This window comes from Plecotus auritus, assembly GCF_963455305.1.
Source record: "Plecotus auritus genome assembly, chromosome: 9".
Classification (NCBI taxonomy): Eukaryota; Metazoa; Chordata; class Mammalia; order Chiroptera; family Vespertilionidae; genus Plecotus; species Plecotus auritus.
In genome coordinates this window covers 17,812,398-17,839,316 of record NC_137783.1, presented here as the reverse complement: position 1 = coordinate 17,839,316, position 26,919 = coordinate 17,812,398, and the positions used below count along the sequence as shown (strand labels likewise).

Sequence of the window (26,919 nt, the reverse complement as noted above, 5' to 3'; positions counted from 1 at the left end):
AGCTGACCCCTGACTTGGGAACCATTTGAAAACGGAGGCTTGCCATTCGACGTGAGTTTTCCAGGAAGGGCTGCAAACGACAAAACTGGCGTGCGGATACCAACTTTTGTGGTTCCTTCTAAAACGCCTTCGACCTAGCACCCTACCAGAGCGTCCGCTAGCTTCTCGGGTCCACCGGGAACGCGCAAGGGGTGGGAAGTCCGGGAATGAGGGCCGGAAAGGCTGGCCTCGGGTGCGGACGGGAGGACGCCCGCCGCGGCCAGAAAAAAATAGGCAGACCTGAGTAAAGGGGTGTCTCTGTGAGTAAGGATGGGGACTGCCACCACCCTGAAAGAAAAGCGGGGGCAGGACAGGACGCAGAGAGGCAGGCTAACAGGAGGCGAAGGGCCGCGCTCCGAGGCCAAGACGAGTCCGAGCCAGCCGACCGCGAAGAAACAATGGCGCGGGCGTGACGTGAGGCTGGGGGCGTAGCCGCGGCGAGGAGGAAGGGGCTACGCTGAGGCAGGGGCGACCCGCAGCTGCGGGACCAGCGGAGATGCGGGTGCCGGGTCACACGGCCCGCAGGTGGGCGCTCGGGCGTGGAGAGTGGGGCCTGAGGGACGCAGGGAGGGGCAGGCGGCGGCTCGGATACGGGCCGCGTGCTCGGCCGCGCACACTCCTTCCTCCCTAGCTCGCTCGTTCGCTCGCCCGCTCCTGCCCCTCCCGCCCGCGGGGCCCGCCGCACTCACCGTCTCGCCGCACGGCTGCAATCCTAGCGCGCAACTGCCGCAGCCCTCTGGGCGCGCGCCCTCCTTAACCCCGCGGCCTCGGCCCCGCCCCACGCCCCGCCTCCAGCTCGCTCCTGGCCAGGGACCGGCGCGCTATTCCGATCCCTGACTCCGCCGCAGAACCAGGCTGCCACGACGCTCCCTGGCCGTGCGACCGGAGGAAATCGCCGTTGCGGGACTGTGCCTCCGTCCCTCCCGGGGGTCTAGGCATCTTTAAACGACAGGACAGCTGTTGTTGCCGAGCTGTGGGGTGACGCACGTTGACTACTCCTCCATGTCCTTTAAGTCTACATCCCTTAGCCTACTGCCACCTGGGACTACCTCCGGCTCCTCTGCCTACACTCTGAGCCCTTCCCTTAGAGGAGGGGGCTTACTTTTTCCCAGCTACAGAATCTTCTAGTACAATGGACCTCAAGGCCCTTCCGGTCCAGACCTCCATATCAGGCCTGAAACCAATTATGACCAAAAGTACTGGCTTTGGAAGGTGTCAGAACTGGTAGTAATCCAAGATCTACCACTTACAAATTGACGTTGGGAGGATTACCTGATCTCACTATACCCAATTCCCTCACCTGTAATACAGGGATAGATAACAATGGTACTTACCTCATAGGCTGTTGGCAGGATGAAATAAGATAAGAGAGGGAAGTTGAGCATCTTTTTATATGTCTAGTGGCCATCTGTATGTCCTTTGGAGAAATGTTTGTTCAGGTCCTCTTTTTTTGTTGTTCTTTTTTAAAAATATCTTTTTATTGATTTCAGAGAGGAAGAGGGAGAAAGAGAAACATCAATGATGAGAGAAAATCATTGATCAGCTGCCTCCTGCAAGCCCCACACTGGGGATGGAGCCTGCAACCCTGGTATGTGCCCTGAGGGGGAATATGAACCCGTGACCTCCTGGTTCATAGGTCAATGCTCAACCACTGAGCCACACCAGACAGGACTCTGCTCACTTTTTAAAAAAATCAAATAGTTTGGTTCTTTTGGTGTTGAAGTTGTATGAGTTTCTTACATCTTTTGAATATTAACCCCTTATTGGATGTTATCACTGCAAATATCTTCTTCCATTTAGTAGATTGTCTTTTCATTTCGTTGATGGTTTCTTTCACTGTGCAAAAACTCTTTAGTTTCATATAATCCTATTTGTTCAGTTTTTCTTTTGTTTCCCTTGCTGAAGGAGACATATCCAAAAAAATATTTCTAGAGTAATGTCAAAGAATTTACTGCCAATGTTTTCTTTTAGTTGTTTTATAGTTTCAGGTGTTAACATTTAAGTCATTAAGCCATTTTGAGTTTATTCTTGTATATGATATAAGAAAGTTGTCAAGATTGATTCTTTTGCATGTGTCTGTCCAGTTTTCCCAATACCATGTATTGAAGAGACTGTCTTTAACCCATTGTATATTCTTGCCTTCTTTGTCATAGATTAATTGACCATATAGGTTCAACACCACTAATCATGGGGGAAATGCAAATTAAAACCATAATGAGATATCAACTCACACCTGTCAGGATGGCTATTCTCAATAAATCAACAAACAAATGTTGGTGAGGATGTGGAGAAAAGGGAACCCTCATGCACTGTCAGGATTGTAAATTGATGCAACCACTACAGAAAACAATATGGAGGTTCCTTAAAAATTAAAAATAGAATTACCATATGACCCAGTAATTCCACTTCTGGGTACTGATATGAGGAAACACTAACTTGAAAAAACATATGCAGCCCTATATTCACAGCAACATTACTTAAAATAGCCAAGATATGGAAGCAACCTGTGTCCATTGAGAGACAAATGGATAAAGATGTGATATAGATAGATAGACAGACTAAAGATAGATAGATAATTTTACTCAGCCATAAAAAAGAATGAAATCTTGCCATTTGTGACAATATGGATGGACCTAGAGATATTATGCTAAGTGAAATAAAGTCACGGTGTGTATTCCCAGTCAGACAGAGAAAGACAAATTCCATATTATTTCACTTACATGTGGAATCTAAAAAAAAGTAAATGAACAAACAAAACAAACGCATAGATACAGAGAAGATTTTGGATGGTTGACAGATGGAAGAGGTGTTGGGGGCAATGGGTGAAAAGGGGAAAGGGATTAAGAAGTACAAATTGGCCAGTGTTGCTCAGTGGTTGAACAACAACCAATGAATCAGAAGGTCACGGTTCAATTCTGGTCAGGGCACATGCCTGGGTTGCAGGCTCAATTCCCCATGGGGGTTGTGTAGGAGGCAGCAGATCAATGATTCTCATCATTGATGTTCCTATCTCTCTCTCCCTCTCCCTTCCTCTCTGAAACCAATAAAGATACATTTAAAAAAAAAGAAGTATAAATTGGCCCAGCCAATATAGCTCAGTAGTTGAGCACCGACCTATGAACCAGAAGGTCACAGTTCAATTCTGGGTCAGGGCACATGCCAGGGTTGCAGGCTTGACCCCCAGTAGAGGGCTTCCAGGAGTCAGCCTGATTCTCATCATTGATGTTTCTATATCTTTTTCCCTCTCCCTTCCTCTCTGAAGTCAATAAATATATATATGTTTTTAAAAAGCAACTTAAACTTTATAAAAAGTACAAATTGCCAGTTATAGAAACAGGATAGGGATATAAAGTACAGCACAGGAAATCTAGTTGGTAATCTATATATATAAAAGGCTAATATGCTAAGTGTCCAACGGTCCAACTGCTTGCTCTGCCACACACTGACCACCAGCGGACAGACGCTCAACACAGGAGCCGCCATGATGCACACAGAGAAATGGCACCGCAGATCTGACGCCCACAAAGCAACACTCAGCTTCCCCCAAGTGGGACACAGGCCCCACCACCACCCTGGAGCGACAGCTCACCAAATCACAGCCGATGCTGCCAAGACCCCATGGCGCAAAATGGGGCCTGCAGCCCAGCCCAGCCCAGAAACAGGCCGCTGAGGGCACCGGGTAATGACGTCAGTCACATAGCAACACCCAGCTTCCTCTCCCTAGTGACAACTAGTCTCCTTGCAGTTTCTTCAGCCCAGGAACACAACTTGCTTTATAGCCAGGTGCAAAGAATTCACACTTTAACCAAATGTTTATGAAGCGTTTTCCTGTGCCTCATCTCATTTGATCCTCACAGGAGTCCTGCAGTAGGTAGATAGGAGACTCAATGGAATCCTATTTTCTTTTCATTAGCCAGAAAACAGAGATTTAGAAAGCTTAGAAACTTGACCCGACTGAAAAGAAGAAATGGTGGACCCTGAAAATGACTTCAGGTTTTCTCACTGCACAGAATATAGTCAAACACTGCTGCAGTTAATATTCTATCCTTTGTTCTCCCTGCGTGATCTACAATACTAATCTGCTTTGTGTTGATATTTACTGCTGTGTTGCTGACAATTACCTGAAAGAGAAGTTGGGGTGCTTCACTGGGCTGAAAAAAGTTTAGCTAAATCAGAAATCAGGTCTAATTAAGCAAGTTTATTCTGTATATACAAAAGGCTAAGTTAACTCACGCATGCACAATACATATAAAGCTCTCGCAGGCACCAACTGCACACATGTGTTTCCATCTGTCATTGTTGATCGTGAATCTGGTTGACACTTGTATTATAGAGAAAGGGTGAATAGCGATATTAAAATGTTTATTCTAATTTCCTTTCAATGTGCACAAATTCGTGCACCAGGCCACTAGTTGTAATGACTATGTATGGTGTCACATGGGTAGTAGACATATCAGTGTAATCACAAGTTACATAAATGTCTAATCTCTGTGTTGTACACCTGAAACTAATATACCAGTAATTGTATGTAAACTGTAATTGAAAAAAAAATTTAATTAACAATAAAAGATAATGGAAGGTTCTCAGCACAGTCACAGCATTCAAGAAATGTTTATTGACCTCCCCACTACCCACCCACCACCAATTTGCATCTGCAAGAAGACTTCTTAAGGACAGAAAGCCCACTATTTCCAGAGTAATGCATTCCTTGGCCTCAGCAGTTCTGACCAGTTTGAAAGTGTTTTCAAAACTTCCACCCTCTGGCCCAGAAAACAAACAGATCTAATCTCTCTTGACCTTCTACTTTTCAGATACTTGAAGACTTCTGCTCAAGGTCTTATTCCAGACCAGTATCTTCCACTCCTCCCATTGTTTCCTTTGCCCTGGTTTTAAAGGTCTTTATCCTCATGCTCCTCATACACCTGGTCTGTTTGATTGTGGCTCTTTGAGAGTATGTCACCCAAGACTGAACCAAATGTCTGTGGTACCATCAGAACAAAGAAAGACTGTAGCTTCCTCGTAGGACTTACTGCCTCACATTCACACAGTAAAGTTCTTGGCACCTGCTACTGACTCACTGAGCTTGCAGTCAACTAAAACCTCCAAGATTTTTAAATATGTGCTATGTTGGAGCATTTCTATCCTCTCTTGTGTTTTTGAGACAACTTCAGGTCAGCTGAGGATAGGCCTTAGACCTCCCACTTACTACATATTTTAGGATATGTGGAAAGAAAGAATAGAATTTGGAAGTTAGTCTACAACCACCACAACCAAAGTACATTTGGAAAAAGGCCAGCATTTGTGTCTAAAGACCATAGCGCTGAGCAAATTGTGTGTGTGTGTGTGCGTGTGTGTGTTTGTGCACGTAATGTGATCTCAATTGAGCAAAAAATGTACATGCACAGCCCAAGCCACTTTGATTCAGTGGATAGAGCATTTTCCCATGGACCAAAAGGTCAGGACATGGGTGGGAGGCAACCAATCGATATGTCTCTCTCACATTGATGTTTCTCTCTCTGTATGTGTCTCTCCCCCGCCCTTCCACTCTCTCTAAAAAAAAAAAAAAAATTTTTCCAATGGAAAAATATCCTCAGTAAGGATTAACAAAAACACAAAACAAAACAAAATGTACATGCACATATGCACAAAAGACTAGAATGAAACTGAGTATGTTGAGAACACCGGTCCCCAATTGGCGCAAACACGTGGATTCAGAGGAGCTCTACACTCCACCACGGAAAGGAGAGAGAGAACTACATAACCAGACATCCGGAGAAGAGAGACCATGGGGACACAAAGAAACAGCCCACATATGAAAGAAAAGCAGGCATCACCAGAAAAGGAAGTAAACGAAATGGAGGCAAGCAACCTTCCAGAGAAAGAATTCAGAGAAATGGTCATAAGGTGGCTGAAAAGAATGGAAGACAAATTCAACAATATGGGTAAGAACCAAGAGGAAATGAAGAAGAACCAAGAAGAAATGAAAAATGACATCGCTGCTGTAAAGAACTCAATAGAAAGCATCAAGAGTAGACTAGAAGAAGCAGAGGACCGTATCAGTGAGCTAGAAGACAAGATGGGAAAAAATACCCAAGTAGAGCAGCTTCTAGAAACTGAGTATGTTAGTAGTGGGTTTTTTTCTCAGTGACAAGACTTGAGGTGGTTTCCTTTCTAGTTATACTTTTCCATAATTTCCCAAATTATCTGTGTTGTTTATATTGCTTTTATAATCAATAACTTTTTTTCAGAAAAATCAGAAAAAATAATTTAAAATGTCAGAGAAATGGAATAACTCAAAAAAAATGAGAAAAGTTAACATAAGAAACAAAGATAACAGACTAGGAAAAAACATTTGCAATATGTAAAACAAAAAATTTGTATTGGAAACATCTAAAGGACTTTTAACAAATCAATAAGGAAAAAAAACCATTAGAAAAATGTGCAAAGAATATAAATAGGCAATCACAGAAAAGAAAATACAAATTGCCAGATAAATATACAAAAAGATGCCCAACATCAGTAGTAACCAGGGAAATAGAAATTAAAACTGAGATTGGCAACAATTTTCAAGTTCCATAATAACAAGAGAATGTAAATTGGCATAGCCACTTTATAGGGCAATTGGACATCTATTAAATCCATATCTCAGCAATGCCCCTTCTAATTATCTACCATAACTCCATGCGCATATGGAGGTATGTACAAAGATAATTCCACAATATTGCTAATAAAAATAATTTGGAATCAACCTAAATGCCAACCAGTAGGGGAATGGCTAAATAGAATGTAACATCCTATATAATTAAAGGGTAATATGCAAATTGACCGAACGGCAGAACGACCGGTTGCTATGATACGCACTGACCACCAGGGGGCAGACACTCAACACAGGAGCTGCCCCCTGGTGTTCAGTGTGCTCCCACAGGGGGAGCACCACTCAGCTAGAAGCCAGGCTCATGGTTGGAGAGCGCATGGGTGGTGGCAGGAGCCTCTCCCACCTCCGCTGCAGGTGGCCAGTATGGAGTGAAGGGTCCTGGACTGCGAGAGCCCCAGACTGAGAGAGTGATGTCTGACTGCCAGCTTAGGCCTGATCCCCTGTTAGGCCTGATCCCTGCGGGATCGGGCCTAAGCTGGCAGGCGGACATCCTCCAAGGGGTCCTGGACTGCAAGAGGGCTCAGGCCGGGATGAGGAAACCACCCCCCCACCCCAGTGCACGAATCTCATGCATGGGGCCTCTAGTACTCATATAATGGAATTATGTAGAGAATTTCAAACAAGTGGCCTGATCTATATATTAATATAGAAATAGCTCAAAATCATATTATTGAATGAAAACAGCAAGTTGCAGCATAATATATATATATATATATATATATATATATATATATATATATATGTACATATACATATGTATAATTGATATTTTTAAAAATTCTTCCCTCAAATGCATAACTTTGGTCTAATCATGAAAACTCATCGGTCAATCCCAAACTGAGGGATATTCAACAAAAAACCTGGCCTGGACTCTTCAAAAGTGTCAAGGTCATGAAAGCCAAGGAAAGACTGAGAACTGTCACAGATTGGAGGAGACTGTGGAAACAAGACAACTAAATGCAATGTGGGATCCTGGATGGGATCCTAGAACAGAAAAGGACAATAGTGGAATAACTGGTAAAGTTCTAGTGAAGTCTATAGTTTAGTTAATAGTATTGTACCAATGTTAATTCCTTAGTTTTAATCATTGAACCTGGGTTATATAAGCTGTTAACATTAGGAGAGTCTGAGTGAAGGGTATACTGAAACTTTCTATACTATCTTTGCAACTCTTCTGTAAATCTAAAATTATTTCAAAATAAAATGGTAAAACAAAATGCAGACATGAATACCATTATTTCCCATCATTATTGCTATAGACAAAGTCTGTGTCACCTCTAAACTCACACGTTGAAACCTAATCCCCAATGTATTTGGAGGTGGGGCTTTTGGGAGGTAAATAGGTCATGGGGCAGAGCATTCTAAATGGAATGAATGCCCTTATAAAAGAGACCCCAGAAAGTTCCCACACCCCTCCACCCTGTGAAGACACAGCAAGAAGAGGACTGTCTCTGAACCAGGAAGTGGGCCTTCACCAGACACCAAATCTACTGGTGCCTTGCTCTTGGACTCCCCAGCCTCTAGAACTGTGAAAAATAAATTTCTATTGTTTACAAGCCACCCAGTCTATAATATTCTGTTATGGCAGCCCAATCCAAGACAATCACACATTAAGTTTGCAAAATAGTTTTGAAGAGATTATAGAGCTACATGCCAAACTCCTATCAGAAGTTATCTCTAAAGATAGGGGTTGCCCTAGCCAGTTTGGCTCAGTGGATAGAGCGTTGGCCTGTGGACTGAAGGGTCCCAAGTTCGGTTCCGTTCAAGGGCATGTACCTTGGTTGCGGGCACATCCCCAGTGTGGGGTATGCAGGAGGCAGCTGATCGATGTTTCTCTCTCATCAATGTTTCTAACTCTCTGTCCCTCTCCCTTCCTCTCTGTAAAAACTCAATAAAATATATTAAAAAAAATAAAAATAATAAATAAATAAATAAATAAATAAATAAATAAATAAATAAATAAAGATAGGGGTTGCCCTAGCTGATTTGCTCAGTGGATAGAGTGTCAGCCTGCAGACAGAAGGGTCCCGGGTTCGATTCTGGTCAAGGGCACATGCTCAGGGTTGTGGGATCAATCCCCAGTCGGGGGCGTGCAGGAGGCAGCTGATCAATGATTCTCTCTTATCATTGATGTTTCTCTCTCTCTCTCCCTCTCCCTTCCTCTGTGAAATCAACAACAACAACTATATATATAAAATAAAAGCCTAATATTCTAAGTGCCTGGTCGTCTGGTTGTCCATTCAACCAATCAAAGTGTAATATGCTAATGATATGCTAAGGCCACTCAACCACTTGCTATGGTACTGAGTTTGGCACATGGTGGTGAGGGCAAGGGAGAGATGTAGGACTTGAGGCATTGAGTAGAGGAAGTTGAACACCTGGAGCATGGAGAAAAGTAGCATGGTCTGGCTGAAGTGTCCCAAGTTGCCAACCACAGTAAAGGTCATGCCAGCAAAGTAACAGAAGGTATCTCCCCCATACACCTGTGATCGGTACCAGTTACAGTAGAGCAATCCCAAGGTCGTGAAAAAAAACATAGGGTATCATGAAGTAGAGGGAAAAGACATGATCATCTTGACAATCACTTCTAAGCTCACCAGGCTGAAGATGATGATGGAAGTAGGAACCATTAGTGACTAGCCAGCCTGTGAGCCATTAATTCCTGCTAGGATATTGATGCATTGGTACAGAATACTACCAACAGCTCCTTACACACATAGTACAGGACCCTGAAGTCCAAACACAGGCCAACAATTGGACATGAAGACTTGGTTACCACAATGGTCATGTTGTCAAAGTTGGTGAAATAGACCATAAGGAGAAGTAGTGAGGCAGCTATGGGCTGTGGCAGCTTATGGCACCAGTGTAGATTCAGGACATCATCCAAGGAAAAAAGCCCAGGAAAACAATGCAGCAGATGACAAGAAGCGTACCTATCAGGGCCACAAATTCATGGCGAGGGAAGTCTTTACACTGCTCCTCCACAAAGCAGTTCAGAAAGGGAAAGGGATCAAGCAGAAGAAGATGAGGAGGAAAACAGCACAGATGATCACTCCCTGGTACTCTGGGCTGTGGCCCAGCAGCAAGGGGTGTGGAGGGGCAGTTTTAATGTTTTAAAAGATAAATGTATACATATATTGCTTGTGTAATGAAAAATTAATTTTTAAAAATGCAAAAGAAAGCCAAAGGACAGGACATTTGGTTTCCTGACTTTCAAAAGTAAAACAAGTGTCCCAAGTTGCCAACCTCACATGCCAACTATGAAACAACCTTCTACAAGAGGGTTCGGGAGCCTGAGGAAGCAATGAGAAGCCCTAAGCAGCTTGCTTGGGGTCTCTAACTGAACATTGCCTGAAGGGCCCAGGCAGTGCTTGGCAAGAGAAGCCATCCCACTGTGGCCTTGGAGACCTCTCACCAAACTTCCTGCCCAAGCATCCACATGGCTGTCCTTCGCCTCTAATTCCCCATAATACCATAAACTCTGAGTCACTCCGAATGGGAGCAGCATTCACAGGTCACTCATCAGTTTTCTGTTTCTTGGCAGAAGCTCTCAGAGAAATGCAAGCATAGCTCAACACCCTGGCCTCAGGCCTAGAAACAGCCTCCTGCTGCCCACAAATCTTTCTGCCAGAAAGTGTTTGTCTTAGTTCCTTCCAATCAGCTCAGAGTTCTCCTCTTTTTATTTATTTTTATTTCTCTAATAGCATTGGGTCAGCACTTACTGTGATAAGTTCCAGGACAGGCACTATGTGAGAAGATTATCAGAACACATTTAGTCTAGATAGAAATATCTAATCCAGCCCGAGAGATGAGACATACTAGTTCATAAAAGACTTAGGAGCACCTACATCTCTTCAAAAATATGCTTTGAGCTCCTACCATGTGCCTAACACTGATCAACAGAGATACGAGTTTCTGCCCTCCTGGAGGTTTCTGACTGCTTGGGAAGATGGGCTTTAAATAAACAAATAATTATTTTACTACAACTTTGGTAAGTGCTAGGCAGGAAAAGGAAAAGATGCCATGAGGGAGAATGAAATAGGGACTAGATTTTGAGGTAGAGAGAGGGTCAGGAGACATTTCCCCAGAGAAGTAACATCTCAGCTGAAACCTGAAGGATGATTAGGACTTAAGTAAAAAGTGAGAGAGGGGTTTGCTTGGAGGAGTGGGGAATTCCTGAAATAGGAACCAGTAGGTACAAAGGCCCTAAAGTAGGGATGAGCTTTGGGTGTATCTGTGGAGAGATCAGGAGCCTGGAGAGAAAGGGAGAAATAGCCAAAAATGGTCCTGGAAGGAGGCAGGTAGACCTCACAGTGCATTGTAGACCATATAAGTGATCTGGAAGCTTACCTTAAGGGCTTTAAGCAGAGTAGGGGCAGGGATCAGATCTGCAGTTTAAATGAATGGAATGTAACAACTAATCGATTGCCTCATACATTCATGAAAATTAATTTATTTGACTCAAGCAAAAATTTCTTATATGCCTGTTGGAAACTTGCATTGAATTTTTACAGAGTGAGAGAGACAAGATCTGCAACCTTTATCACAATTGTTTCATTTATGGAACACCTACCAGGTGGTAGATGCTGGAAATCCAAATTGATCCCCGAGCTACACTTGACCCCAGAATGGCTGAACATCTAGTTCAGAAATTAGACATGGGTAAAACATGAAGGTATGCCTGATTAATGACACCGAAGAGCTTCAGAATTTCAGGAGAGATGGATCACTGAGGAGACAGTAGAGTCAGAATCAGACACATAGAGATACTACTTTATGCCTGCTAGGATAGCGACAATTAAAAAAAAAAAAAAAAAGGTGGAAGGTGCGGGTTTGGCCGCGGGCTCTGAGCAGCCCTTGCCGGGATGGCAGCAGTAGTTCCAGGGGGAGACAACATGGGCCCAGAGCGTATCTTCCCTAATCAGACTGAGGAATTAGGGCCACACCAAGGCCCCACAGAAGGCACTGGGGACTGGAACTGTGAGGAGCCTGATGAAGAGCAGGAGGAAACGGGGGCAGGCCCAGCTGGCTACTCCTACCAGCCCCTGAACCAAGGTCCTGAACCAGAGGAGGTGGAGCTGGCACCAGTGGGGGACGGAGAAGATGTAGTGGCGGATATCCAGGATCAGATCCAGGCCCTGCGGCTTCATTTGCCAGACCCACCATTAGAGAATGAGGATGAAGATGAGGAGGGAGCTACAGCATTGAGCAACCACAGCTCTATTCCCATGGACTCAGAACATGTAGAGCTGGTGAAAAGGACAATGGCTGGAGTAAGCTTGCCTGCACCCGGGGTTCCTGCCTGGGCTCGGGAGATATCAGATGCCCAGTGGGAAGACGTGGTACAGAAGGCTCTCCAAGCCCGGCAGGCATCCCCTGCCTGGAAGTGACCACCTTGAGAGCTGCCTTATCTCCCTGCATTCCACTGGAACCAGCACAGGACTCAACACATCCCTGGTTGTAACACCCATCTCCCTTCCACATCAAGGCAAATCAAACTTCTTCTCAGAGACCCACTTTATTCAGTCTGTATATATGGAGACATCAGCCCAAGCCCAACCCACCATAGCATGTATCACTCTGGAGAATAAAGCACCCTATGTACACAGAAAAAAATAATAATAATAAAAATTTTAAAAAGGTAAAATGGTGTAGCCTCTGTATCAAACAGTTTGGTGGTTCCTCAAAAAGCTGAACATAAAGTCACCATATGATCCAGCAATTCCACTTCTGGGTATATACCCAAATGAATTGAAAACAGGGACTCAGATACTTGTATGCCATCCTAGTAGCATTATTCACAGTGGTCAAAAGTGGAAGCAACTCAAGTGTCCGTCAATACGTGCATGGATAAACAAAATATTATCCATTCGTGTGTTGGATTTCACACATCCAGGAATGTACTTGTTCTTAACCCGTGTAAGGGATAAAAACACGCTCTCATCAGCAACAATAGCTCATGACAACCCTGATTCTCAGAAACATCAGGAAGCCTGGATTCCCAGTGGTGTTCTTCGTGCAGTGCACCTTCCTAGAGAGAGAACAGTATTTTTCAGTAGTATCAGAGACTTAGTCCTGCATCTTAGCCATCCTCTCCAGTCCTGATTCATGCTGAGCCCTGCTTGGGTTCCACTCTAGCCCTTCCCAATGATACCGAACACCCACTTTGTCTTTTTAAGATTGGGCCTTTGGTAAGCAAGCAAGTGGCTCTGGTTCTCAGACCTAAGGGGTGAGGCCCCACCCAAGGATATACAACGGGGGTTTGAATAGGAATTTGTAACAGTGATGTATTATTTTCTTCAATTGGTGGTTCTCAAAATTTACCAGGAATAAGGGTTGACTGGGAAGCTTTCTAAAAGGCAGATCCCAGAGCCTATCCCAGTCTCTGGCCCTGGGCCTGAACATTTGAAATTTAAACTCCCTAGCTAATTCTGATGAAGATGGTCCACGAGTTTTCTGACAATGCTAACTACCTACCTCATGCCTGCTTACGACAGTCATCAATGTTGCCATGACAGTAGCCAATCCGAGCCACCTCCTGCTGCTGCCTGCTGCCCAGGCAACAATTGACTTTTTGTGTCTCTTCCTTGTTTGCTAGCCCAAGGAGCCCCTGTGAACAATAGCCTTCTGATACTGCAGAAACTACCATCGACCCAAACAAAGAAACGGATTCATGGATGCAGAATCAGGGATTTTAAATTCCGACGTCATCTCACTTTCAGAACACCAGTCTCTTAATCCCCTTTCCTGGCTCCACTTCAGATGTCAGGTACTAGCCCTCAGTGATTGCATTTCATTGGCATAAACAGGGTGCAGTCCCCAAGACCCAGATGGCTTTCCAAGCCTGCCACAAGCCAGGGTCCACCCTGACCTGGCACCTACAGAGTGTTTGGTAATACGTGTCCTATTGATTTAAAAGTAAATACATCTTCTCTCATTTAAGTATAGATCGTTCGGTTTATTACTTTTACTTGCAGCAAACCCAAAAGAGTGCTTGTCAACTAATTTTTTGGTCAGATACTATCTTAAAAAAAAATCCATAATAGGAGAGAGACTAGGTTAAGTACTAGGATCTGCACCTAATTTCTTAGCAGGTGTGGTAAACAGCATGGCCATGGAGCCTGTGACTATGTTACAGTTTCGTGGCAAATGAGAATTAAGATAGCAGATGGGCCCTAGCCGGCATGGCTCAGTGGATAGATAGAGCATCGGCCTGTGGACGGAAGGATCACAGGTTCGATTACGGTCAAGGGCATGTGCCTGGGTTGCGGGCTCGATCCCCAGTAGGGGGTGAGCAGGAGGCAGCTGATCAATGATTCTCTCTCATCATTGATATTTCTGTCTCTCTCTCTCCCTCCCCCTTCCTCTCTGAAATCAATGAAAAAAAAAAAAAAGATAGCAGATGGAATTAAGTTTGTTAATCAGTTGATCTTATGTAAGGAGAGTATCCTGAAATTTCCAGGTGGATCCAATGTAATCACAAGGCTCCTTAAATGTAAAAGGAGGAAGAACAAGAGTCAGCGTCAGAGTGACGAGACATGAGAAAGACTTGATGCTAGCTATTAAGATGGAAGGGGCCATGGGCCATGGAATAGCTGCAGACGCTAGAAGCTGGAAAAGGAAAGAACATTGATTCCCCTCTAAAGCTTCCAGAAAAAACACAGGAACACAACCATATGACATTTTGATTTTAATCCACCGAAAACCACTTCAGACTTCTAACCTCCAGATTTCCAGGAGCCTTGTCTTTGAACCAGGTAAACTGATTCAGAAAACCTGCTGAATTTTTTTAAAAGCTATTTAAAAGGACAGATTATGTTTTGAAGAGCCAAATTCATGTACATTTTGTGGGGAGGGGCTTAAATGTTGATGTGTTTTTTGTTTTCCCCTTTTCTCTTAAATAAAAGATAACATGTATGTACATATATGCAGAAAAATGCACAAATCATTTTCACAAAGTAAACACACCCATTTGGTCACCATGCAAATCAAGGTATAAAAGCCAACCAGAAGCTTAAAAACTCACGTCATGCCCCCTCCCAGGTACTACTTCACATCCCATGGATAATGACTACTCTGACTTACAAGTCCATATATGTATTTTTGCCTGTTTTTGAACTTTATGTAAACAGACTCATATAGTATGCATGCTATTCTGACTGGCTTCTTTCACTTAACATTATATTTATAAGATGCATCCATATGTAGCAATCATTTGTCTATTTTCTTTTTTTAAATATATTTTTATTGATTTTAGAGAGGAAGGGAGAGGGAGAGAGAAACATCAATGATGAGAGAGAATCATTGATTGGCTGCCTCCTGCATGCCCCCAACTGGAGATTGAGCCAACAACCCGGGCAAGTGCCCTTGACCAGAATCGGACCCGGGGCCCTTCAGTCCGCAGGCCAACACTCTATCCACTAAGCCAAATTGGCTAGGGCTCATTTGTCTATTTTCGTTGTTCTATAGTATTCCATTGTGTGAGCATAACACAATTTATCCATGTTTTTAAAAAAGGGAAATTGTGTATTAAGAGTGGTTTCACCCCCTTCCAGGACTTCTGACTTCTTATCTGCTAATAAGTAACTGTCAATCTCCAAGCAAAGATAGAATATCCAGAGTTTGCAAAATGTATTTGACCATGAAACTTTTTTTTCTTCGAAGTGTCTAATGGGTACACAGTGGGTTAGCAGCAGGGTGTACCCATTAGACACTTCGAAGAAAAAAAAGATCAACTGGATCCCACTTCTGCTTCAACACACCTCCACTTTTATCTGTGTAAAGAATGTATTCCACATAGGGGTGTGTGTGTGCGTGTGTGCGTGCGCGTGTTTGTGTGTGCACGCGCGCATTAACTTCCCACATGTCTATGTTGAAAAAAAGTGTTTGGCTGCCTTAAAAAAAAGTTTGAAAACTGAAAGTTTAGGCACTAAAGGACCTCTCAGAAGGCCTTTACACAGACTCAAGTTCCATGCTACAAAAGCTTTCTGACCTTACCCAAAGTTCATTGCTTTTGCCACTGTTGTCTTGCCAGGCTCTGTCAAAGGGCCAGCTGCTTACTCTGATTCTGCCAGTGGTGCTGTGGAAAGGACTCAAAAGAGATCATAGACAGCAGCTCAATGCAGATCAGACAGCTTAGTTCACAGGCAGCTTCTGTCTATGGAATCAGAGGCTAAAAATAAATCATTACTAGGTGTGCTGGTTAATAATAGCGGATTTTGTAATGAAAGAAAACACGATAATTTCAAGAGAAACATCAGAAGTGCTTTATTCAAAGTAATGTCCATCACTAGCTACACATTTCCCCCATCTTTCAGGTAATTTGTGGACTTTCCTTGTTTTTAGGCAAACCATTCCGAGACCCAATTTTCCACTTCTTCATATGTTTTGAAGTGCTGCTCAGAAAGTGTGTGTGCCATCGATTGGAATAAGTGGTAATCTGAAGGAGCAAGGTCTGGTGAATACAGTGAGTGGGTTAATACTTCCCAGGCAAGATCTTTTAATGTGTCTTTAACTGGTTTTGAAGTGTGTGATGGTGCGTCATCATGAAGCAAAATTACATTGCCGTGTCTTCTGGAACATTCTGGTTGTTTCATGATCAAAGCGTGGTTCAAATTGATTGTTGTCAGTAGTGATCAGTATTAATGGTTTCACCTGGACTTAGAAGCTCATAATACGCCACACCTTCCTGATCCCACGTAACGCAGAGCATTGTCTTTCCGATTTGGCCTTGCAGTCGATATTGATGGCTGACCTGGATCAACCCATGATTTTGTGCATTTGGGATTCTCAAAATATATCCACTTTTCATCGCCAGTCACAATTCAATGCAAAAAAGACTTTCTTTCGTGCCGTTGAAGCAACATTTTACTGATGACTTTTAGTTTTCCATTTGTCTTTTGTTCAGTTGATGTGGCACCCATTTTCCTTCCCATTGCTTGTAAATGATCGGAAATTGCTTGCTGAGCAACGTTTAATCTTTCTGCAAGTTGTTTTTGAGTTTGACACGCATCTTTATCCAATAGTGCTTGTAATTGTTGGTCTTCAAACTTTTTCGGTTGACTTGGACGTTCTTTGTCTTTCACATCGAAATCATCACTTTTAAAGCATTTAAACCAGCGTTCACAAGTATCTTGAGATGGAGCATGTTCACCATAAGCTTCCTGAAGTATTCAGCAGCACTTTTCTTCAAAATAAAGTAATGAATTATAACTTCCTGCAAATGCTCTTTTTTTGGCACGAAATTCGACATTTTTAAGTGTAAAAATATCTATGATGTTAACACCTTCAGCAAATTTGACATATGAAGTTTTGAAGCTTGTTGTCAATACACCAAAATAGCATACATATCAAATCGCATATATATCAACATATATGTAACTCCATCTAGTGAAAAAAATCTGCATTATTAACCGGTACACCTAGTACATACCAGGAAAGTCTTAAATTGCTTCTAATCAGACAGCATGGTATAGGGATTAAGAACATGGACTTCAGAGCCAGACTCCCTGGCTTCAACTTCAGGTTCTGCTGCCAACTAGCTATGATTTTGGATAAGTTTCTCAAATACTTTCATGTCTTAGTTTGCTCATCTTTAAAATGGAGGTGAAAATAATAGCATCAAACTCATAGGCTTGATGAAGATGAAATGAGATTTTGCGCACACACACGCGCGCGCGCACACACACACACACACACACACACACACTAGAGGCCTGGTGCACAAAATTTGTGCACGGGGGCGGGGGGAGCTCAGCCCGGCCTGTGCACTCTTGCAATCCGGGACTCTTCTGGGGGATATCCGACTGCTGACTTAGGCCTGATCCCCCGGCAGTCAGACATCCCTCTCGCAATCCAGGATGCTGCATGCACCAGTGACCATACTTTTCATACAGGTGAAAAGCATCTTACTGTTGTATGGGCAGCTACATTTGTTTGCCCTGATTATAAAAAGTAGTACATAACATGATCCTTCTGACACAGTAGTACCATTTTCCCTATCTTGTGGGTGGGAAAACTGAAGCAAAGAGAAGTTAAGTAACTGGCTTTGTCACATAGTTATAAGTGTCAGAATCAGGGCTGACCACAAAATGTGCAAGCCAGAGTCCATGCATGTCATCCCTGCATCATCCTGTTTTTTTCAGTGTTAGAGTAGCCTTGCCAGGTTTTAATTTTTAAATCTAAGAGACTGTTCCCAATATATAGGGTAGGGTCCCTAGGCTTGGCCAGTGATCAGGGCTGATCTGTGGGGCGACCAGTGGGGTGATCGGGGGGCCCCCGCTAGCACTCGCCTTGGCTGATAGCCTGGCACTGTCCACTTGCCGGCCCTGCCCCCCTGCCGCCACCAGTCGCCTCCCACTACGGGGGGACCAGTGGGCAGGGTGATGGGGGGGCCCCCACTGGCACCTGCCTTGGCTGGCGGCCTGGCGCTGCCCGCTCACCGGCCCTGCACGGGGGCAGCTCCTGCGTTCAGCGTCTGCCCCCTGGTGGTCAGTGCACATCATAGCAACCGGTCATTCCATCGTTCGGTCAATTTGCATAATAGGGTCTTATTATATAGGAGATATATATATAATATATGTGTATATATGTATGTATGTATATATATATACATATATATATATACACACACACACACACATATACACATATACACATATACACATATATGTATATATTTCTATTCTCTCACACTGGCTATGCAGAGTTTTTCTTCCCAGACACAGTGAGGAAGACCAGGACGGGGAGGAGTCAGGACACAGGGGCTATCATGCTGACCCTGCTGCTAACCCACTGTACACTTTTTGGTGAGACCCTTAACCATTCAATGGCTTGTTTTTCTCTTCTACCAAATGGAGGCAGTACCTGCTCTGTACTTCTCCAGGTTGCTTTGGGAATCAAATAAATAATGCTGTGAATATGGTGTTAAAGTACTATAAAGAAATGATTATCTGTAACTCTCAGCCACTACCTCCTCCTAGACCCAAGCACCCTAATAACTTTATACCAAGGATCCTTCCCTCCACCCTCTCCCTCAGCCTAACTAAGACTTCACAATACAACACTCCATGATAGACTCCTAGTCCTTGGATTAGAGCAGTGGGGTTATGGAAGAGACTATTTTTTTTTCTACTTTTCAGGTTCCCCAGGTCTCTGCAGAAGGGACAGAGCTACTAAGTATTAAATATTCAGGAATCCACATTTACTCTTGAAATTCTAGCTTAGTAAGCCTGTTGATAATGTTTCCTGCTAAACTAGCAAAGGATGGCAACAGAAGAATGTTGGGAGACATTCCATTCTCCAGCCTCTTGGGAATCCTGGTAGCTCAGCTTTCCAGTGTGTTATATCTGGAAGAAACTTTAGATCAGTGGTTCTCAACTATGGCAGGACATTAGAATCACCAGGGGAGCTTTTAAAAAATACCCTTGCCCAGCTGTACCTCACACCTCGGGGGACTGACCTAAATACCAGTTGTTTTTTTTATTTCTTTAATTACACTTGACATACAATATTATATTAATTTTAGGTGTACAATATAGTGATTAGACATTTAGATAATTTATGACGTGATCACACCAATAAGTCTAGTAATACCCATCTAACACCATCCATAGTTATTACAATATTATTGACTATATTTCCTATACTGTACTTTACATCCCCATGACTGTATGTATAACTGGCAATTTGTACCTCTTAATCCCTTCCACCCTTTCACCCATCTCCCCAACCTCCCTCCCGTCTGGCGACCATCAAAATGTTCTCTGTTAGGTATTGTATTTTTAAAGCTCCTCAGATGATTGCAACGTGTATGCTAGTTTGAGAATAACTACTATGGGTGATCCAAGAGAAAGACCTAATTTTACAGAAGGAAAAACTGAGGCCCCAGGAGTTTAAGAATTTTGTTCAAAGTCATACAACTGATTAGAATTTGAGATACCAACTCAACAAGTTGATGATCTTAAGAGCTAATTTTTATTAAGCATTTATTCTGGGCCAGAGTAAGCACCAACACTTTAAAACCATAATCTCAAATAATCATCAAATAATCATATGAGAAAACTGCAGTCCAGGGAATTTAACTAGTTTGTTCAAGATCAAAGCAACTAAACAGTGGCAGAGATCTCAATTCAACTGCTCAACCAAGTTTGAGCAGCATGTAGATGACAAGATAGGGAAGGGTCCCTGCCTTTAAGGAATTTGTAGTCTACTTGGAGGGACAAGAAACAGGAAACAATTAAAACACAGTTTAGTAAGCATTATAGTAGAAGACCAAAAAAGGCATCTAATTCTGAAAAACGGCAGAGAAATCTTCCCAGAGGAGAAGGTACTTGAAGAAGTCTTAAGAGATGAATGCAAGGTAGTTTAGTGAAGAGCAGGGAGGAAAAGGAAGAGGGACTAGCAAGTGTAAAGACATAGTAATGTCAGAGAGCATGGTGAATGCTCAGAACTATATAGTAATTCAGAATGACTTGGTAAGTACATTAGTGTGAAGCTATTAGCAAGAAGTGAGATTGAAAAACTACAGAGACCAGCCCAGTCGTCATGGCTCAGTGGTTAAGCGTCAACCTGTGAACCAGGAGATCACGGCTCAATTCCTAGTAAGGCCACATGCCAGGACTGTGGGCTCAATTCCCCCCCAGTAGGAGGCGTGAGGGAGGCAGCCGATCAATGATTCTCTCATCATTGATGTTTCTATCTCTCTGTCTCCTTTCCTCTCTGAAATCAATAAAAATATATTTTTTAAAAGAAAAAGTACAGAGACCAGATCATTAAGGAGTTTAAAAAAGGAACCATCAGCCCTGGCATATGTAGCTTAATGGTTAGAGCACCAGCCTGCGCACCAAAAGGTTGTCGGTTACATTCCCGGTCAAGGGCACTACCTCGGTTGCAGTTTCCTTCCCCAGGCCATATGTGGGAAGTAACCAATCAATGTGTCTCTCCCGCATAGATGATTCTTTCTTGCTCGCTCTCTCTCTCTCTCTCTCTCTCTCTCTCCCTCCCTTCCACTCTCTCTAAAACTCAATGGGGAAAAAAAAAATATCCTTTGGTGAGGAATAACAAAAAGAAAGAAAAAGGAATCACTGCCCTGGCCGGTTTGCTCAGTGGATAGAGCGTCGGCCTGAGGACTGAAAGGTCCCAGGTTTGATTCTGGTCAAGGGCATGTACCTTGGTTGCGGGCACATCCCCAGTGTGGGGTGTGCAGGAGGCAGCTGATTGATGTTTCTCTCTCATCAATGTTTCTAGCTCTCTCTCCCTCTCCCTTCCTCTCTGTAAAAAATCAATAAACAATATATTTAAAAAAAAGAAAAAGGAACCACCAATAGAAAAGATAGATAGAATGGAGTACATCAAAATTTAAAACTTTGTGCATGAAAGTACACTATTAACAGAGTAAAAGAGCAACCCATGGAATGGGAGAAAATATTTATAAATCATATATCTGGTAAGGGGTTACTATCCAGAATAGAGAAGGAACTCCTACAGTTGATAACAACAACCAAAAAAAAAAAAAAAAAAAAACCAAAAAAGCTGATTCATAAATGGGCAAAGGGCCCAGGCTAGTGTGGCTCAGTTGATTGAGCGTAGTCCCGTACACCAAAGGGTCACCAGTTTGGTTCCTGGTCAGGGCACGTGCCTGGGTTGTGCGTTTGGTCTCTGGTGGGCTGGTGGCCCCCCCGGGGGGGGGGTAGAGGGAGGGGTCAGCCACTCGATGTTTCTCTCTCTTCCTTCCTCTCTCTCTAAAAAGTCAATAAAACACATTTTTAAAATATATTTTTATTGATTTCAGAGAGGAAGGGACAGGGAGAGAGAGACAGAAATATCAATGATGAGAGAGAGTCATTGATCGGCTGCCTCCTATACACCCCACACTGGGGATCAAGCCTGCAACTTGGGCATGTGCCCTGAATGGGAATCAAACCGTGACCTCCTGGTTCATGGTCAATGCTCAACCACTGAGTCATGCCGGACGGGCAAAAACGTATTTTTTAAAGGACTTTAAAAAATTGATAAAGGATTTGACTAGATGTCTCTCCAAAGAGAATATACAAATGGCCAATAAGCACATGAAAAAATGCTGAAAAACACTACTCATTAGGGAAATGCACATCAAACTATAATGAGATTTCACCTCATATCCAATAGGATGGCTATAAAACAAACAAATGAAAAAAACAGAAAATAACAAGTATTGGCAAGAGTGTAGAAAAATTGGAACCCTTGTATATTGCTGTTAGGAATATAAACTGGAGCAGCAGCTGTGGAAAACAGTAGGACAGTTCCTCAAAAAATTAAAAATAGAATTACCATATGATCCAGCAATTCCACTTCTGAGTTATGTATCTAAAAGAATTAAAAGCATGGCCTTGAAGAGATATTTATACACTCATGTTCATATATCAGAGTTCAAGGCAGGCTGCCTGAAAATACACCACAACGGCATTTTAATTACTTTGAATTAAAGTCACTTGGTCCCAGACAAGAAAAAGCTAAAGGAGTTTATCACTACCAAAGTAATATTACAAGCAATGTTAAAGGGACTTCTTTAAGAAGAAGAAAAAAAAGATCATAAATATGAATAATAAATGGCAATAACTACATACCTATCAATAATTACTTTAAATGTAAATGTATTAAATACTTCAATTAAAAGACATAGGATGGCTGAATGGATAAGAAAACAAGACCCATACATATGTTGCCTATGAGAAACTCACTTCAGATCCAAAAGACACACAGAGACTAAAAGAAAAAGGATGGAAAAAAGATATTTCATGGAAATGAAAAAAAACAAAACTAGGGTAGCAATACTTATATAAGACAAAACAGACTTCAAAACAAAGGCTATAATAAGAAATAAAGAAGTACCCAGCAGTTTCACTTCTGGGTATTTACTTGAAGGAATCCAAAGCACTAATTCTAAAAGACATATGCATTGCTATGTTCATTGCAGTATCCTATATAATAAAACCCTAATATGCAAATCAACCAAACAGAACAACTGGTTGCTATGATGTGCACTGACCACCAGGGGGCAGACAGTCAATGCAGGAGCTGCCCCTGGTGGTCAGTGCACTCCCACAGGGAGAGCGCCGCTCAGCCAGAAGCCAGGCTCACAGCTAGGGAGTGCAGCAGCAGTGGCGGGAGCCTCTCCCACCTCCGCTGCAGGCAGTAAGGAACAAGAGGTCCAGGAGTGAGAGGGATGTCCCACTGCTGGCTTAGGCCTGCTCCCCTAAGCCAGAGTCGAACATCCCCCAAGGGGTCCCAGACTTCAAGAGGATGCAGGCCAGGCTGAGGGAAACCCCCCAGTGCACAAAATTTCGTGCACTGGGCCTCTAGTTATTAATAATAGCCAAGATATGGAAGAACCTAAGTATCCATCAATAGACAAATTAATAAAGAGATGATACATATATACAATGGAATATTACTCAGCCATAAAAAAAGAATGAAATCTTGCCATTTGTAACAACATGGATGGACCCAGAAGGTATTATGGTAAGTGAAATAAGTCAGACAGAGAAAGACAAACACCATATGATTTCACTTATATGTGGAATCTAGAAGACAAAATAAACAAAACAGAAACAAACTCATAAATACAGAGAACATTTTGATGGTTGTCAGATGAGAAGGGGGTTGAGGTAATGGATGAAACAGAAAAAGTGATTAAGATGTACAGACTGACAGTTATAAAAACAATCAGAGTAGGCATATACAGTAAGCATAGGGGCCCTAGCCCAGCAGTTCAGTTGTCTAGAGCAGTGGTCGGCAAACTGCAGCTCGTGAGCCACATGCAGCTCGTAAGCCGCGGTTTGCCGCTCTGTTGACTAATGAGTTTGCCGACCACTGACCTAGCCTCTCGATTCCAATAATTACAGGCTGTTGTTGTTCCTTTCTAATAAATTTTTTAAAAAGTACAGCATAGGGAATACAGTCAATAACATTGTAACAACTATGTATGATGTCAGATGGACACTACTGGACTTATTAGGGTGATCACATCACAAGTTATATAAATGTCTATTCACTATGTTGCACACCTGGAACTAATATAAAATATTAGGTTTTTTAAAGCATGTCAACTGTAATTGAAAAATAGAAATTATTTTTAAAAATTTTAAGGTTACTTTACCAGCATCTAGTACCAGAAGGACACCTTGGCACTCCCTTGTTTCCCTGAATACCGGAAGTAAATCTCCTATGTGAATGGTGTCCTCCCTACACCTGGAAAACACCCCTTATTCAACTTAGAGCAAAAAGTCTCTATATAATCAAATCTTACTGCCTCTTTTCTGGTTTACTATTTTGTTCAAATTCTTCATTAATGAATACCCAAACCTTGCTTAGATTCCTTTCCAATGAGCACTAATAATTTTTCACAAATGTATTGTTTATTTATCTAAAAAGTATAAAAGGGCCCGGCTGATGTGGCACCGTGATTGAGTGTCGAACTATGAACCAGGAGGTCACGGTTCAATTCCCAGTCAGGGCACATGCCCAGGTTACGGCTCGATCCCCAGTAGGGGGCATGTAGGAGGCAGTTGATCAGTGATTCTCTATCATCATTGATGTTTCTATCCCACTCTCCCTCTCCCTTCCTCTCTCTGAAATCAATAAAAACGTATTTAAAATAAATAAATAGCCCTGACCGGTTTGGCTCAGTGGATGGAGCATCGGCCTGCGGACTGAAGGGTCCCAGGTTCGATTCCAGTCAAGGGCATGTACCTTGGTTGCGGGCACATACCCAGTGGGGAGTGTGCAGGAGGCAGTTGATCGATGTTTCTCTCTCATCGATGTTTCTAACTCTCTATTCCTCTCCCTTCCTCTCTGTAAAAAATCAATAAAATATATTTAAAAATAATAATAAATAAATAAATAAATAAAATGTGGTGTATACATACAATGGAATATTATCCAGCCTTAAAAAGGAAGAAAATTTTGGCACATGCTACAACATGTATGAAACTTGAACCTTATTATGCTAAGTAAAATAAGCCAGTCACAAAAAGACAAATACTGTATGATTCTTCTTATATGAGGTACCTCTGTCAAATTCACAGAGATAGAAAACAGAATGGTAATTGCCAGGAACTAGGGGAGGTAGAATGGGGAGGTATAGTTTATTGGGTACAGAGTTTCAGTTTAGGAAGATGAAGAAGTTCTAGAGTTGGAAGGTGGTGATGATTGTACAACAATGTGAATATACTAGATGCCACTGGATTATACAGGTTAAAATGGTAGACTTTATGTGTTGTGTATTTTACTACAATAAAAAATTGTTGGAAAAAAACATTGGCAATAGTGTTAATAAATTAGAGGTGTGAAAGACTCAATGAGGAGACCAGTTAGAAAGCTAATTCCAGGATCAAAAACCAGCCCTAGCTGGTTTGGCTTAGTGGATAGAGAGCTGACCTGAAGACTGAAGAGTCCTGGGTTTGATTCTGATCTAGGGCATGTACCTCAGTTGCAGGCTTGATTCCTGGCCCTAGTTAGGGCATGTGCAGGAGGCAACCAATTGATGTCTCTCTCTCACATCAATGTTTTTCTCTCTGAGTCTCTCCCCTCCCTTCCATTCTCTCTAAAAATCAATGGAAAAAATATCCTTCGCTGAGGATTAACAAAAAACAAACAAACAAAAAACTTAATAAGAGCCTGATAATGTAGGCGAATGGCAGGGGAGATGTAGGGTAGAGATACTAGAGATTTTTAAAAGGTGAATGGCTGGATGAGGTGTGGGGGAGAATGAAGACACAAAGCCTACTCCCAAAGTCCTGACCTGAGGGACTGGCGAACAGTGGTGTCTAGTACCAAGACGGAAAGGGGATCATGGGAACCTCTGATTTATAACAGTCCATAAGAAGGGCAGGTAACAACCTGAGCTGTGATTGGCATGTGAAGTAGGGGCAGTCTTGTGAGACTGAGTTCTCAACTGGTGGGATCTGATGCTATGTCTAGGTAGAGAGAGTCAGAATTGAGTTGAATTATGACACCAGCTCCTAAGAATTGCTTGGTGGTGTAGGGAAACCCCACACACATCGGAATTGGTCCCAGAACCTTAATTGCCTAATAGCTAGAGGAAGGCAGTCACAAAGGTGAGAGAAACCTGGCAGTGTTTTATGTGTGGAAGGGAAAGAGCCAGAAAAGATACTAAAGATGTAGGAAAAGGTGATGATGATGGTGCAGAGTGCCCATGGTTTAGGAGAAATGGAGTCCAGTGCCCAGGTGAGGGGTTGCCTCAGACAGAAGAGGAGCAGGTGCCTGAGGAAGGGGAGGAAAAAAGGAGGCCACTCAGGGGCTGGAGCTTTGAAAAGAGATCCAGGGAGCCATGATGTCAGACAGCAGGTGAACTGGGAGTGGAAAAAGTAGGCTGAAGGCAAGGAAATTCTAGTCAGAGACCAGTATGTTGGCACTTCTGAGCTGAATGAGTCATGACAAGGTCCAGGGTGTGTCTGGCTGAGATGGTAATTATGTCACTAGGGTTAAAAGGTCAAGAATTATGTGATAGATGATCCTCAGGAACGGATCTGAGGTGGGCAAAAAGTCTGGTGGGTTCTATGCTCAAAGAGATCAAGAGCAAGTAGTTCCTTAGCCTAACAGAGTCACATTTTGGGGATTTAAAAAAAATAATTCTAAGTCTTAATTCATGGCTAATCTAAATACCTCTTACCAAAATATAAATCCATAGTTCCTTCAAGGGTAGAACAAACATTTAGAGCATGTTAACAGACGGAAACTGTGAAGCAAGAACCTGTACCATAAATCCTGGTTCTGTCAGCTACAAAATGTATTTAATCTACCTTTCTGAGTTAGACTGAGGCAAACATGCCTTCTCTCTGCCATGTACTTTGATAGGCCCTGGAGATTCAAAAAGGAATTATCTATGGCCTTTATGGAGCTCACAGACAAGTACAGGAGCCAACCCTGACACAATATAAAAATCTTAGAGCAGAGGTAGGTAGAAATTGCAGTGGGATTGTGTGCACACACAAAGAGAACCTAGATTTGAGGGAAGCAGCACAGAGGAGCAGACGTGTGAGACGAACCTCAGAGTACACAGAGTACACCAGGTTGGGAAGTGCAGGAAGGGCATTCTAGAAAAAGAAACAGCCTGAGAAAGGACACGGAGGGCCCAGAGACTGTCAGGAAACATAACAGTCTAGTTTGGCAGAGCAGTTCTTAAACGGCAGTCTGCATAGGAATCAGCCTCAGTATCACTAAAA

At 42.8% G+C, this 26,919-nt stretch overlaps 2 protein-coding genes and 1 pseudogene across 12 annotated transcripts in view; 1 reads left to right on the top strand and 2 right to left on the bottom strand.

The window, feature by feature from the left end:
- NT5C2 (5'-nucleotidase, cytosolic II) overlaps positions 1-26,919 on the bottom strand; it is a 146,212-nt gene that overhangs the window by 94,197 nt on the left and 25,096 nt on the right. Inside the window, exon 1 of one of the 10 annotated variants that reach the window (XM_080640949.1) lies at positions 729-831. The exons of 6 other annotated variants lie outside the window; for them this stretch is intronic. The gene's annotated coding sequence lies outside the window, so the exon portion shown is untranslated. Of the gene's footprint in view, positions 1-728; positions 832-26,919 lie in introns of those variants that run through there. 3 more of the 10 variants (XM_080640944.1, XM_080640946.1, XM_080640945.1) reach the window with 3 other exon arrangements.
- Positions 8,990-10,135, bottom strand: LOC308257694 (UDP-N-acetylglucosamine--dolichyl-phosphate N-acetylglucosaminephosphotransferase-like; annotated as a pseudogene). The gene is made up of 2 exons: positions 10,110-10,135; positions 8,990-9,763 (listed from the first exon to the last, which is right to left on the bottom strand). The product of its transcript is annotated as a UDP-N-acetylglucosamine--dolichyl-phosphate N-acetylglucosaminephosphotransferase-like (transcript).
- On the top strand, positions 11,540-12,084 carry LOC308234838 (male-enhanced antigen 1-like; the record flags this gene model as incomplete). Its single annotated transcript, XM_080643255.1, has 1 exon — positions 11,540-12,084. The coding sequence occupies exon 1, from the start codon at positions 11,560-11,562 to the stop codon at positions 12,082-12,084; it is 525 nt and encodes a 174-aa protein (XP_080499381.1). The 5' UTR covers positions 11,540-11,559.